This window comes from Amblyomma americanum, chromosome 8, assembly GCF_052857255.1.
Source record: "Amblyomma americanum isolate KBUSLIRL-KWMA chromosome 8, ASM5285725v1, whole genome shotgun sequence".
NCBI lineage: Eukaryota > Metazoa > Arthropoda > Arachnida > Ixodida > Ixodidae > Amblyomma > Amblyomma americanum.
In genome coordinates, this window is record NC_135504.1 from 24,444,783 (window position 1) to 24,460,656 (window position 15,874).

At 47.8% G+C, this 15,874-nt stretch overlaps 1 protein-coding gene across 3 annotated transcripts in view; it reads left to right on the top strand.

Moving 5' to 3' along the window:
• Nucleotides 1–14,775, top strand: part of Mgtor (nuclear basket protein megator) — an 89,933-nt gene extending 75,158 nt beyond the window's left edge. For 2 of the 3 annotated variants that reach the window (XM_077634179.1, XM_077634180.1), the window contains exons 44-49: nt 663–763; nt 935–1,030; nt 1,626–1,827; nt 7,273–7,409; nt 9,213–9,326; nt 12,745–14,775. In XM_077634179.1, coding sequence (XP_077490305.1) covers nt 663–763; nt 935–1,030; nt 1,626–1,827; nt 7,273–7,409; nt 9,213–9,326; nt 12,745–13,211 — 1,117 coding nt within the window. In that variant the 3' untranslated portion in view covers nt 13,212–14,775. The remainder of the gene's footprint in view (nt 1–662; nt 764–934; nt 1,031–1,625; nt 1,828–7,272; nt 7,410–9,212; nt 9,327–12,744) is intronic. The other variant, XM_077634181.1, reaches the window with a different exon arrangement.
• Nucleotides 14,776–15,874: the final 1,099 nt, after the last annotated feature.

The window sequence follows — 15,874 nt, forward strand, 5'->3', positions numbered from 1 at the left end:
TCCATAGTGCCACTCACCCGCATTACTCTCTGCCATCCTCTGCTACTTTTCGAAATCCACTCCATTGCCCTAACGGACCATTTTCGTGAGAAGCTAGGCCATAGCTGTTTACTGGGCTGACTTCCATGCACTGAAAGGAAGGAGATGAAGGGGCCGAAAGCAGTACTCGAGAGGTGCATGAGATTAACAGCAAAGCCTTCTCCAAATTTCAGAAAGGAAAGCACTTTTCATTTGCTTGCTAACTGTTCTTCTGTCTTCAGTACTCGGGATTATGTTTTGAAATATGCTGCTGCAATGTCTTTTCATTCCGCAGGTCATATTTAATGACTGAACTGAAGCAAGGTTGTTGACAGGCAATGTAGTGTTGTTTTAAAAATGCCAGCCAGTATAAAGGAATTGGTAAACAGTGGCCGGTAGTCCTTTATCTGTGTGGTATTCTGCCTTTATTTGTTTGCATACGTGATGCATTAGTTAAATGAGCCGTAGGTACTTGCTGCCGCGCAACTTAATGGAGCAGCTGTGGACACTCAGGTTTGGTTGTGCAGCGTTACGGTTTGTGGGTTTGGAATGTTTGAGTTACACTGAGTAGTCTCGTGGCCTGCTTTATTATTGAAAACGTATGCTGCAGTAATTTTCTTCATGTGTCACGTCCCTCCTCGCAGCTCTCCGCACGTGCCGCACGCTGGCTTTGTCTTCGGTGCGGCGTCTGAAGGTCAGTCTGCACCAGAGCCATCCGGTCTGTCACAGCTAGCCTCACAGGAAGGTGAGTCTCTCATGCACGCTACATGATGTCACTTGTTTCACTTGCATTTCTGCTGCCGTGTTCATGATCGGTCGTAGTCATCAAAAGTGGTTTGGCGCAGGCAGAAAAAAGGTCAAGATTTGAAAAAAAGAAAATGAATAAACGAATATGTGACTGCATGTTCTTTCCCAGGTGTGGGAGTGGATGACACCCGGATGGACCTGTCACACTTTGAGGAAGGAGGCGGCCGCAGCGTACCGTCCACGCCGCTTCAAATCTCCCCACCTGGTGAGCCTGTGCCCGGCATTCGAAAAGGCCCATACTGCCAAGCTCTTGTGCTGTCGGTCCATTTTCTGTGTTTTTCTGGCTGCAATTTGCCTGGAGACTCAGGTTGAAGCTTGCTTTCTTCTTTTAGCTTTCTTGCTTTGCTTAATTTCTGAGAGGCTCTTGTCTTTCCTTTCATGGCTGTTTTTATTTATTTTGATCTTTGTTTTCTTCCAGTCCTTGTCTCCTCCCATCATTCTCTTCCTGTGTTCTTGCCTTCGGTCTTACATTCTCATCACTTTTTTTTTCGTCCTTGATTCTATTTCCTTTTTTGTTTCTCGTTTCCTCTATAGGAGCAGCACACCCTCAGCAACACACACTGCATATCAGTTCTGCACTTTTGCTAAAGCACTAATACTTGTTGAATGCATGCCTGTCCATTCGCTAAGACCTCATGCATCACTTCTTGCCTCAGGAGTGAGCAGTTCCTCTGAATAGAAACCAGTAGCCAGTTTCCTTCGCTTTTATTGTTTTGTTTGTTTTTGCTGTAGTCGTTTTGCTGTAGTGTCGGACAGTGTGGGGCCACATGTGTGTAAGCGAGGGGGTGTGGCACATGCAGGTTTTGTGTTTCGCGCAGAATCGCGGGACGCATCTCTGTTCCAAGGGGAGGCAAGTATCGTGGAGGAGCCCCCCGACGAGGCACCCGAGGAGGGAGTGCCACCCGCCACACGCGAGGAGGAGGTGTCTACGGCGGGGACGCTCGCAGTCTGCAGCCCGCCCGTCGTTCTTGTCACCGAGGCTCCAGAGTCCAGCGAAGAAGGGTGCGTCTGGTTGGCGTGATTCTGTTTTTTTCAAAAATACACAGCACCACGACTGCTGGTTTAATAGTGCCACATAGCAGCAAATACCGTATTTACTCGCATAATGCTCGCACTCGCGTAATGCTCGCACCCCCCACATTGGCTATCAAAAATTGGAAAATTTTTTTTCCCCCGCATAATCATCGCACCCCCAAAATTAATGCCGCGAGCCGTCTGCTTGTCGTAGCGATTGCCATCTATTGACTGTGGCCACAACTAACTGCCATGGTTGGGCGCGCGTGCTACTAGGCGGCGGTACTGTGCTATCATCCGCTGCCACCGCCGCTACCGCTCATCCACTCACTACCGCTACGCCATTTTGCGAAGGTGTCCCCAGCTCTCCGGTGTCCCGTAGGCCTCGTTTGCCTTGTTTGCGTGTTGCACCATGCTCTTTGTGCCGCTTTGCCATGGGATGCTACGCAAGCTACACAGCTGCTTTTAAGCTAAAAGCTATTGAGTATGCGTTGGAACATGGCAACTGCGCCGCCAGCAGACACTTCGGCGTCAACGAGTTTTGCGTCCGGTATTGGAGACGGCAGCATGACGAACTCAAGACGACTGGTAATAAGCCGCCGCGGTGGCTGAGTGGTTATGGCGCTCGGCTGCCGGCCCGAAAGACGCGGGTTCGATCCCGGCCGCGGCGGTTGAATTTCGATGGAGGCGAAATTCTAGAGGCCCGTGTACTGTGCGATGTCAGTGCACGTTAAAGAACCCCAGGTGGTCGAAATTTCCGGAGCCCTTCACTACGGCGTCTCTCATAGCCTGAGTCGCTTTGGGACGTTAAACCCCCATAAACCAAACCAAACCAAGACGACTGGTAAGACGCGCCGGGTCTTCCGTGGACCGAAGACTGGGAAATTTCCTGCCGTCGAATCCTCTTTACTGGAATATATCAAGGCTCGACGAGCGGATGGGTGTGCTGTGTCGATTGATTTGATACGGAACCAGGCGCTCGTAATCGCAAGAAAGGGGGGCATCCCGGTGCAAGACTTCCGCGCTAGTAATGGGTGGGCCACACGATTTTCGCGGCGCAATGGACTCTCGCTCAGGAGGCGAACGACGCTTTGCCAGCGCCTGCCCGCAGCTTATGAAGAGAAAATAGTGGACTTCCATCGATTCATTATCAGGATCCGGCAGGAGAAAAACTTCTTGCTCTCCCAGATAGGGAACGGGGACCAAACTCCGCTGAATTTCGATATGCCCAGCAGCAGGACAGTCGAACAGACAGGCGCTCGGACTGTGCACGTCAGGACTACAGGTGCCGAAAAACAGAGGTGCACGGTCATGCTAGGCGTGGCGGCGGACGGGCGGAAGCTGCCACCGAACGTCATTTTCAAGCGGAAGACCCTCCTGAAAGGAAAGCTCCCCCCTGGTATACACGTGCGCGTCCAAGAAAAGGGGTGGATGACCGCGGACCTTATGGTGGACTGGGTGAAGACTGTGTGGGGGCGGCGACCGGAAGCGCTTCTTTTTCCGTCGATAGCTTTCGGGGCCATCTTCAAGAGTCGGTTCGGGCGAAGTTCAAGGAACTGCGCACGGACCTGGCTGTTATACCCGGCGGCCTCACATCAATGCTACAGCCTCTTGACGTATCTTTGAACAAGCCATTTAAAGATAACGTCCGGAGGCTGTACGCAGAATGTATGGCCGAAGGTGAACATGCTCTGACGCCGGGCAGCAAGATCAAAAGACCGTCCGTGGAGCTGCTGTGCAGCTGGGTATCAGAGGCACGGGGGATGATTGATGTAAACATGGTGGCCAGAAGCTTCAAGAAAACAGGAATTTCGAACGCCCTGGTTGCGACCGAGGACCACCTGGTGTGGGACGACGAAGAAGCATCGGAAGATGAAGAAACCATCGATTCCAGTGTCGACACGGACTCTGATGAAGAGTAGAATTGCCTGCAGGATGTACGCAACGCGACTAGTGACGGGGAGGTTGCGCGCGGCAAATAAAGTGCTTCAGCAGCTTGAGCTTACGTTCACCCTGTACTTTCTTAATGAAGGTAAGTTACGCTTGAAAGTAATGTTTTCGTTATATTTACAATTGCGGACCTGACAATCCTGATCTTGCACCCATTCATCTTTGCATTTAACACTCCGAAACATTTGCTTGAAAATTTTCTCCGCATAATTATCGCACCCCCAAACTTCGCGTTGATTTTCAGGGAAAAAAAGTGCGAGGATTACGCGAGTAAATACGGTAGTAGACATGTTATGACAACACAGAAAACACAGTTAAGTGTTTGTTCTCATTGTTTCTGTGGCACAGTAGGTTAGCATTGTGTTAATGTTTATGACAGCATTTCAAATCATGTTGGTCATAGTACCGTATTTACTTGAATGTAACGCGAGTTTTTTCTCGTATTTTTTCCCCTTAAAGTCTGCCCTCGCGTTATAATCGAATACCGCACTTCGATTGGCCTAAAGCAGTGCCGCGGTGCTGCCATTTGAAGCAACCAGCTTGGTTTTGGTTTCCGCAGTTTTGCGATATTATGCTGGCAACATGGGTACCACGGAAGCCAAATCCTCATCCATCCAAAGTCAAAGTGTTGTTCTCTGTCATTTTTTTGTGTTTGTTGCGACCTCGCGCTCAGTTCGTCATTGTATCGTGTTCTTGTGGCGTCGCTCGCGGTGTATTGATTCAGTTTGCATGATGGCAATGCGTCATGCTGAGTACGACAGTCGTTTTAAGAGAAAAGCGATCCTGTTAGCTGAAGATGTCGGGAATTGTGCAGCAGCTCGAAGACTTGACCTCAACAAGTCAACCATCCGCGGATGGCGGCTGCAGCCGGAGGGGCTTTTTAATTGCGCGCCCGACCACAAAGGATTTCGATGGCCTCGCCACGGCCATCACGTTGAGCTGCAGAAAAAAAGTGGCGCTCTTAATTATTGAGCAGCACAACCGTCTCATGGGGGTCAGTGTCGAGCTAATCCGTTGGAAAGTTAGACATTGCTTTGGAGATGTGAAGTTCAGAGCATCTCGTGGGTGGGCCCAAACTTTCATGAAGAGAAATGGATTCTCTCTGCGGCGAACAACATCGATGCGGCAGAAGTTACCGGGAGACTTCGATTGCTAAAAGGACTCAGCTTCCAAGAACTCGGCCTCCTAACGCGAGGAAGATGAATAAACATGTTGGCCACGATGTCTATTAAAAGTACTTTGTTTTGCGTCCTTAAGCCTCGCGTTACATTCGTGGTTTTATTTTTTCCCGCTGGAGCATGTAAAGTCACCCCTCGCGTTAGATTCGTGGTCGCGTTAAATTCGAGCAAATACGGTACCTTATCTTTTCTTCTTCACCCCCCCTTCACAGTTCTCAGGCTACAAATTATTTGCAATCTCTTGCAGGTACACATTATCTTTCAGATTATATTTTAAGATCCATTTTTGAGCCATAATTACGAGGTGTGTGTGAATATTCGAAACTTTGAATAGTTTACAAGGAGTACTCCTTGTTTGATTCGTACCGCACTTTCGCTATTTATTCGAACTTTCTAAAAATTCAGACATTCCAAATTTCCTGATAGTCTAAACTTGCAGCAAGAGTGAGGATGTATGTTCAACCGAAACTGTAGACAGGAAGAGTGAGGATGTCCAGTTGCCGACTGTTTTTTCAGACTCCAAAAATTCGGGCCTGCTTGATTATTTGGACTGTTTCGCAGCACCGCCACTCTCCCCATAGACTGTAATGTATAACAACTGCCGAAATTTTGGACACCGTGCAACGTCTAGTTTGATTTTTCGGACACTCCTTGAGCCAACTCAATCGACAGCATCTCCCCCTACCCACTCTGATCGATGCATGGTTCGACTTGCTGAATGCCATTTTTGTTTTTACCTGTTCCTCGTCGCTGCCCCACGAGGTAGCGCTACTGCAAACGCTCGCTCATCATCATTGTGTCTGTGCGTTCTGGTAGTGGCAGTTCCAGTGTGAGCTTGGTCGCCTAAGCAACTAAGCCAAGTCATGTCTAGCCAACCCAGCAGCCGATTCATTTCGTTCTTTGTGTACAACGCTGCGAGTAGGCCACGCTTTTAGTTTGTGCAACTGGTTTCCGCGGGTGTTTGCCTTGTGCGATGTGTTGAGGTTGCGGTGATCCAACTCGGCACACGGAAACATTTCGTCAGGCGGATAATGGCGCCGACAGTGCCCATGTAGTCTGCGCTGGGGAATGCTGGTAAGCATGATAAATATACTACAATGACAATGGCTAAAAAGATCGCCATTGTTCACCAAGTGCAAAGTGGCCGGTCTCAGAGCACTGTTATTCGGTTAATGTTTCGAAGCAGACTGTCTCGAATTACGTATAAGGGACACTGAGGAGAACTCTATCAATTTTTTTTTGTTAGCAAAATCTGATAGTTCGGCATTTCATGGCTTCAAAATCTGATAGTTCGGCATTTCATGGCTTTGTTACCGCTTGTCAGGGCACGAAAGATGCATTTATTTCAAAGAAATTTGGATTCGAAGTTGAAAAAGTTTTTCCCGCCGCTCTGATTCAAACTCGGGAAACTCTTATGATGTCACGGCAACTCTTATGACGTCACAGAACAGAGTGACATGAAACGTGACGTAAATAGACTCCGTGATTTCTGGCGGCAAGCGGTGCGGTGCGCAACCTTCCTTTGCCAGCCTCAGAGATTCGTGGTGTCCATGAAGTAAGGAAAATTCCTCCAAGGTGGCCGACGCCTCTTTTCCTAGGAAGTCATCACGCTTGTACTTGCGAGATTGGCCTGTGGCGGCGATACCTGTATTGTGGTTCTTGCTATTTTCTACATTACAAGAGCTTTTTTTTCAGGAAGAGTGGCGTTTTTGTGATCAGGAGCTGCTATTCTATCGATACAAGCCAACTTCAATTTCTCCTCAGTGTCCCTTTACGATTATTGGCGAATTATACTAAGATTATTGGTGAAGCATCCAATTCTTCTTCCAGCTTCGAAAGAAAAAAATTTTACAGACGGCAGCCACCGCAGTAAGAGTGAGAATGTATGCTTAACCAAAACCATACGCTGCAAGAGTTTCGGAAAATGTTATTCATTTGTGACGAATACTTTAATTTTTGAATACCAAACATTTGTATCGAATATCTTACGGTTTGGCAAAATAATCTAAATTATCAATTATTCGCACATGCCTAGTTACATACGTTTGCTTCGAAATATAATGCGAGGCGCAGTCTGAAACTTGTAAAATAAGGAAAAAAAACTTGTTAGTAGGTAAGTTGTTCCCAACCAGACAGGCAATTCTGTTGGAATTTTTACATTGTTTAGTTTTCAGCGTATACAAGTAGGCTATTGTTTAGGTAGCAAATAGTTCTTGCAACTCTGTGATTTGAATGCACTTAGGTCATTTACAGTTGTGTGCCTGCATGTTGCATTCGTGCCCTGTTGCTTATCTACCGCCTTCAGGCCTTCGTCGGACAGTTCAGCAGTGCCCATTGTGGAGGAGCCTACAGAGCCCGAAGAATCGTCGGCCAAGGCTGAGCCAGCAGCCAGGCGGGCATCACCAACCACAGTTGTCATCTCTCCGGTGCCTATCATTGAAGGTGAGTGTTTCAGTTTTGGCACTGCCAGCGTGCGTCTCAGATCAGGCAGAAATCCTCCATTTGTTAATGGATTTTGTCATCTATCACTAGTGTAACAGTAAGGGACTTCTTTCCTCCACCTACCGTTGAAAGCCACAGCATCTTTTGAGAGGTCCTGCATTTCTTTATCTCCATTCTTCCGTGCCTAAAATGCATGCCTCTTCATGCAGTGAAAGCTTGAACTTCATTCATTCAAATTTCTGAATAATTCGAATCGCACGACTTGAGCCTGCCTAAGTGGGCTGGACACTCAATCTCTCGAGTCCTCCTGCTCAGGAAAAAAAAAAAAATGCAGGTGATCACAGGAAATTTTTTAGAGCAATAAAATATAATCTTACTACCACAATGCTTCCTGACCACAGTTTACCAAATTTTTTGTTAACTTCAGTTACTTAAGCGGGGCAGAATGGTGGGCCTGTTGGTATGGCATGTTAAAGAAGAAATATACCAGCCAAAAAAAGATGAACACACAAGGAGAGAACGACAGGCGTTGTCCGTTGTCCTGTGTTGTTCTCTCCTTGTGTGTTCGCCTTTTTTTTGGCTGGTATATTTCTTCTTCAGTTACTTGGAACTTCACTTGATTGAAATTATTTTGGTGTTTCGGTGTGGTTCGAATTAACAAGATTTTACTGCAGTCTTATTCGCTACTTCTTGGGAACAGTGCTTTTCATGTTACTTGGAAATCCACTTCCTAACCAGTTCATGGATCCCAAGTCATTAATCAACAATGTCTGCACTTGGTATAGTCAAGAATGTTGTACTCGCAAACGGTTACATGAATTAGGGTATAATCGCTCCATCATTAGGTCCATCATTGACGTAGACTAATTTTCTTTGTTTATTTGGTACATGTTTTCGCTTTCTTTAAGTCCCTGTTTGTGTCCTTTCTTCTAATAATATTTTTGTGGCCCTTTGTAAATTATTCACCGCATATTGCCTGGTGTTAGTATTTGATGTTTTATTTGTTGACTTGTTAGTCTGATGTTAGTAATATTTAACTGAGGCAGCCCTCGTTAGTGTATGAGTACGCCTCAGTTAATAAATTCAATTAATAATGAGCGGCTGCAGAATGAAACTCTGCTGAAAGCAATTAAAGCCCGATTACTTTCAAGATAAAGTATTGCGTCATGTTCTGAAAGATGCCGGGGAGGCCCTTGCAATGAAGCATTGATGGAAGTGTAAAAAGTCATCATTGTCTCAGAGTTCTCCTCTCAAAAGCAAGCAACCATTGCATAGTCTTCCATCAAATAAATTTACTCTTGGAGCAAGTGATTCTTGTCAGTTTGACTTTTTTCCAGTGTCATTTGATAATTCGAACATTTTCTCCGGTTCCTTGCAGTTTGAACGAACAAGCTTTTACTGTATTAATTTTTCTTTGCTATGTTCAGTCAGTTCAGTGTAAGCATTCATTAGGAGGTTAAAACTTAACCTTGGCTCAAGTATTCTTATTTCAAATTTGATGAAGTTACTATCTGCTAAACTGAGGTACTTGTGGCTTGTTAGATCACCAAAATAGGCAGCTTTCACAGAGAAAGTATCTTTTTACAGCATGGTTTGAAGACAACTTGTCATGAGTAGAGCATATAATCTGCAGTTTGTGTATGCTGCGGTATATTTATACATGGACCTGTTTTATACTTAACACCTTTGAAAGCTGGCTCTCCTGATACAGGTTATGCATATTCTGCTGATCAGGCTTTTTCCCCCACATACTGTTTTGTGAATGAAAAATGACATGCAACCCCCACTGCTGCTGCTTACCAGTGACTCCCGATGAAAAGGAGGAGGAGGAGCTTCTGTGCTCGGAAGGAGATGGCCCCGACACTGCAGTGGACACTGGCTCGGAAGCACAGGCCTCGGAAGAGCCAGCCCCCTCGGGTAGGTCGTGCAATGTTAGCGCAATATCTTAAACTCGTTTGCCTCATGTACGCGTTGGGAATGAAACCCGTGCTTAGTTTATGGCGCCAGCAGCACGTGCACGTGAATGCGAAACATTTCGAAGGGGTTGCTGTTAGCAGTTATGCCAGCGAATTCCGCAACAGCCGCAGGTTGCTTCTCACCCTCGCCCTGGCACTAGCTTCCTCACTGGCGCTGGTAGGTTCTCTTTTCTTGTAATTTTTGTTCTTGCGTGAACCTTTTAATGCGCTGTACAGTGTCCCTGTGAGAAGAGAGAGCACGAGAAATGACAGGCTTTTGAGTTTATGCAACAGCAGCGACAAGGTATGCAAGATGTCGCACTGTGAGTACCAAAGCAGTGTGTAAGCATCTTGCCATTTTAGTGCTGCAAGAAATCAGTGCGTGTGGTACCTTAGTGACTTCAAGCCACTGATTTATGGCACACACAGGAACTTTTTCATTTTCTTCCACAATGGCCACACCACCCCAAAATGTTGTCGCTGTTTTTAAAAAGTGTTGGTTAGTTAAATTGTATATGTTGGGCGGCATAGTGTTAATACAGTAGCCGACGGGTAATTCGGACTTGTAGGATATTTCAGACTTCAATGAGGCACCGTCAGTCACCCCATAGCAGCGCATGCATATTTGCGACGAATATTTCAGACTTTAAAGTCCGAAACATTGATTTTTCGGACTAATTTCAGTCGCCTGCAGTCCAAAATCGGCAAAATCGGCCATCTTATCGGCTTTTTGCCGGCACTAAAGGCGCCATCTTGGATTAAGGCGGATTTACTCTGCAGTTGGATTGGCTTGACGTACTTTTGGTACCTTTTTGCCAGCAGAGGTCCCTGCGATCTCTGCCACTTCGAGGTGGCAGTCGATTGTCATTGCCATTAACTTCCTTTTGTCGCCTATGTCGCTTGTCTCATACCTTGAAAATTGGTTTTTGGGGAAAGGAAATGGCGCAGTATCTGTTTCACATATCGGTGGACACCTGAACCTCCCTGGGCTGTAAGGGGAGGGACTAAGAGAAGAAAGGAAGAAAGAGGTGCCCGGCTCCGGAATAATTTCCACCACCTGGAATAATCTTGACCACCTCCGGATCTTTAACGTGCACTGACATCACACAGCACACGGGCGCCTTAGCTTTTCGCCTCCATCGAAACGCGGCCGCCGCGGTTGTGTTCGAGCCCGGGTACTCCGGATAAATAGCCAAGCGCCCTAACCACCGAGCCACCACCATTCGCCGCTTCGTCACTTGGGTTTCTCTGACCGCGTCGACCAAGTGGCGCTTTGTCTTCACGAAGTTACATCCGTTTGCCGTATTGTGATTGCGTCCAGCGGTTCCACAGCTTAGAACAAAAAGTGCCTTGTCTTTGCGTGTGTTTGACGAGTGATGTGATGCACACTCTGGTTGTGGACAACATGGCCCTGCCGTGTCCGTCAAAGAACCGTGAGAAGTATTCAAGTAAGAAATTTGCCGCAAGGTAAAATCAGGGACATTTTTAAGCCAGTTTCATCTCAATAAAGTGATTTTCTGTACTTCACGGATTTTTCGGACTGCTCGATTATTCTGACCGTTTTTCAGGTCCCTTCGAGTCCGAAAAATCGATCGGCGACTGTACTATGCCTTTGGCTAACGATCTCCTCACTTTTGCCGTTGTTTAATATAGCTGTAACCATAGTGGCAGATGCAAAAAAAAAACTTTACCAATGATTTCGATACTTTGAGCGCAGCTTGATTTTATCATATATTGAGGCAGAAAACTTGGACGACACTTAAGCTACCCTTAAGAGGGCAATGTGAATGTGAAGCATTGCCGCCATGTTGCGTAAGGCTTCTGAACTATCGCACTGAACGAACGTTCCTCAGTGGTGTAGAGTGGCATGGTGCAGGCCTTGTTTGGTTGTGGCCACATTTGTTGCCCCCTGCGAGAACTCGTTGCAACATGCTTGCCCCATTGCTTTAAGGAGGAAAGCTGAAGCCACAAAGGACGCACCTTCGTTTGAAGCATGTTGAGCAGCGTGTGCCCTTTCCCGTAGTAAATGGTGTGGGCTGCACAAACGGCCCCTGTTGAAGCCCATGTATGTGCTGTTGACTGTCGATACATGACTGACTCAAGTTGCGACTAGCAGTCTGTGGTAGATCTTACGCTGATTCAAACATAATCAGCCACGCACCTGTGCAGCAGTTAAGTGGCCCACAATCTTTGCACAAGGAATTGCCTCACTTGGGCAAGGTATGTTGCGCTGTCTTTCAGAAACCCTCCACTTAGTGCAGCTTGAAATGGAGGGTTTGCTGGAGTATCTGCCTGCTACCTCATCCTCCACAATCACTTTTATGCAGGTGGTTGTGGTGCATGTTCTATGCACGACAGCTGTCTTTAAAAAAATGCGTTTAGAAATTTATTGCACAGCAGCTGGCCAAACTGAGCGCGACACCTCTCATCTGCACCCATCGCACCCTCCTCCTCTGCCTTTTCATTCTGGCCCTCTCCCTTCATTACCGCCCTACTTCCATCCATGCTTTTCGCTTTGCCGTGCTGGTTACAACAGTGACGACAACTTGTAAGTCAGTAGCGGGCACTGAGGAGCTCCACTCTGAAAGCCTTTAGGGAGTTTATAATAAGAGGATTTGATTGGCTAGGCGGATAGGAGAATAGCGGAACGCCAGTGTGCCGGACAATAACGGCCCTCGGGTTATTGTTCTGCGCATGCACAGCGGTGCCCCGCTATTCCTGTACCCCTCTAAGCAAGTGTCTTCCCATTCTAAAGCTACCCATTTTAGAGTGCAGCTCCTACATGCCTGTTCTTTTATGGAAGACCTGGATTCCACATTGTAGTCGTCGTCGTGATAAGCCGCCAGCCAGTGGTGGCAGGTGGCGTGTGATAAGTAGTGCTCAAATTTTTCATTACCGACTATCGTAACCGTCTGTTTATACTGTAAGTGCGTGATAGAACTGCTCTTTTATGTGGCGTGTTAAGAGCGCACTCCACATCAGGAGCACACTTGTGTGTGATGCTGGTGAGCACGGTTGTGGTCAGGCTGCATGCAACTAAATGCACGTAACTAAACATAAATGTCTTTGAGCGTAGAAGGGGTGACACCCACCACTGTAGATGTTTTCCACTGCACGTCACACGTAACATGCAAATATTACGGGCTTGACTCCCGCTGACGGCATGACCTCTTTCGCTGAGCTTTGTCAGTTTATCTCCTACCTAAAATGCTACTCACTTTTCCCTTCTAGCAAGAGAGAAAAAGCAACAATCGTAAAATTTTCTTATTCTTTCTTTGGTTCCCCATTGACTGCTTACGTGGGCTAGCACCATGCGTAGTATGGCCCAAAAGTGTTGCGGTACTTAGTGGTGTTCATCTTGGCCCTCGGGTTGCGTGCAGCTGGCGCATCCGTGGCCACGTCGTCGTCAGGCCCGCCGTCTCAACAGCAGCAGCAGGCGCCTTCACAGCGTCGACGCATCGTGTGGGAGGATCCTGAGCCGACTTCCAGCTCGGCAGCTCCAGCTCGACCTCCAGCTCCTTCCCCGCAGGGGACGGCGCCGGCTGTGAGTGGGGTGCAGGGGGTGGCACCCAGCCCTACCCACTTCTCACCGCCGCCGGTGCACGCGAGCCCCGTTGCTGGAGCTGGCGGGCCTCCCGTGATGGCGCAGCAACAACAGCAGCAGCCGAGAGGACACCCGATGCTGCGCGGCCGCCGGGTGCGCCTGCGAGGAGCGTTGCCACAGGGCCGGAGGGCGGGCCCTCAGGGCCGAATGCGAGGGGCGGCGGGTCTGATGTGGAGCCCCAATTGGAGGGGTGGACGGTCCCCCCGCGGGTCGCACCCTCCCCGCGGGCCGCACCCTTTCTAAGCCGCTGGTGGTGTCATTTAAAGCGGGGCCAAGTGAGAAAGCATAGCGGTATTGTCAGTGGGCAAGGGGGCGCAGTCCTTGTCATAAGTTCACGGCCCACTTAGCGCATTATTGGAGGAGAGATCGGGCCGCGTTGAGGGCTTCCTCTTGCATTCCCTGTATTATTGACACACGTCAACACATTGGGTTTATCTCAGTGCTTGCTGTGCCTGCCTCGTGGTGGGATAACTGCTCTGCTATGCTGCTAAGTGGCCCGTATACTTCTGACATGGGCTGCATGAGGTTGTCTGCTCAGCAGAATGTGTGGTGGTTGTTCTGCACTGGTTTGGGAACACATGTATTATTTGATCAGAACCAGTTGCTATATGCTCACTTGCATTCGTTGTCTTTCTAGGTGGCACTTATATAGTATGCATTGTCTACTGCAGAGTGTTTGAAAGAGGAACAGTCATGAAGTGTTTCTATTGAGCAGCGTGTTGCAGCGGACTTTTTATGAAAACATGGGAAACTGTGTAGTTTCTGTTTTGCATGTTCTGGCAAGGTTTTCTCTTTGAAAAGTGGAATTACTTCACAGAAGTGCCGACTGAGAGTTCTAGATTTGTTGCTGAAAGAATGAGCCCTTGTGCTTGTAAAAGCATTGCTTGCACGATTGTAAAATAGGGTGGAACAAAGGTTTGAGTGAGAACAGAGAAATGGCTGCCCTGTCTACTAGCTGTTTACAGTGTGTTGTGGTTGTAATCAGTGTAACAATACAGGAATGTCAACAAAGCAAGTGATTCATTGCTGCATCTACAGTTTACCAAAGTTTTAAAGCTTTCAAGTTTTAAAGCGTTTTCTCATTGCTCGTGAGCCGAAACGTTTTTTTGTAGCATGTTTCACCATTGGAAATGCTGCACCTCAGTTTCATAGTAGCCATAATTGGCACTCCTTCACTTTCTTTTTTTTTTTTTTCACAGCTGAACTTTAGGCTGCTTTAATGCAACCTGCATCCCACAATTCATTTGTGTTTAACTTCATTTAATGCACAACTTATCATGGTCACTGTAGCATGACTGCATTAGAACAACTCTCATCATTTTGGTTGTCACAAACTTCTGTTTTCATATTATGGTTGGTGACTGAACAACATTGTCATCATGCTGGTGGGCGGACTAACATTTTTTTCGATGATACCAACAATGATGTCATTGAAGCTGCCTTAGCGCAATTTGTGTTGAAGCTGCCGTAGCTAGTTACAACGGGTTTAAAATTTTGTATTTGCGCTCATTTTCTTTCGTCTTTACTTACCGGACCCAAAACCTGCATGGCCTGTTGACCAGGCTTGTGCAGCACAGAATGTGAAGATGTTGCAGAATGTTATAACTGCAGGCAGCATCTTTGATCATGTGCGAAACGTTTGGGGTACTGCGCTCTCATGCTGTTTTATTGGGGCAGCTGTTACATGAATCCTGGCAAGGATTTGAACCGGCGATGTGCTGACGTACTCATCGCATTCGAAATGTTGCATGTTTGGTTGTTTATTTTGAGTGCAAGAAAGATTTAATAAATTTTTTGTCACTCTTCATGTTTCGTGCACTCAGTCTTTGAGCTCAGTGCTTTTCAGCAGTACAGTCGAGCCCACATATAACGGCCCCACTTAAGACGAACTTTCGCTTATAACGAACGAGACCTACGCAACCATCAAAATATACATTGTTTCAATGGCATAATCACACGTATAACGAACGTCATTAAGCCCTGCTGATCGGTTACAGCAAATGGATGGCGTAAACCCGGTGCCGCAATGCGAGATAACCTGACTCCGACTCCTTTGTACGCCCGGCGCGTGGCATGTTTCCTTGAGCCTCATCCCAGGCAAACTGCCCGCCCCGTTTCATACCGCCAGGCACCGCTCTGAAGCGAGCTACCATTTCCGCGCCAACACACCTTTCCCGCCCCTCCTTGCAACTCCGCTTCCCTCTCCTCACTCTCTTGCAAATCCGCACGTGGCCTCCGCGATCAACCGTGCCGCCGGTGCCGATCGCAGAGGCCACGCTCCGTGAAGCAGGCTTTTCATTGGAGCCAAGAGGTGGCTACACTGACGCTCACAGACGCCCCTCATTGGTCTCTATGCTGGCGCTGTGCGTCTGTATCCTTAGCTTGATTGCCTCCTGTGCATATTGCATTTCTACCCCGTCGCGCGCTTTTGTCAATCTTGTTTATCATGTTGCGGTGCGAGCGTTTTGTTGCCCTGGTTGTAATTCGGGATGGCGGACGGGAACACCGTGCCCATTTGCCATTGTTATCAGCGGTAGAGGTAATGAAAGTGGCCAGGGCGAAGGTGACTGCCACTAGCATGCGGAACTGCTTCCGCAAGGCCGGCTTCGTCGACATGGTGTCTGATGCCGAGCCTGGTGCTTCAGAAGATGACCAGCCCGGCGGCGATTTATGGCAGCGCATCGTCGACTCCGACATGGGGGTCATGAAATTGGTTGTAATGATTTTATTTCTGTCGCTGACGACACCGATACCGCGGAACCGTGCACGGACGAGGGCATCGTTCCTGAAGCGCGGGACGAAAGTGACGCGGAGGAATCTGATAAGGATGAAACTTCGGAGCCAGCACCCATAAGCGCGCCTCTAGCAATGGGCTACATAGAGAGCCTCAGACAACTTGTTTATGC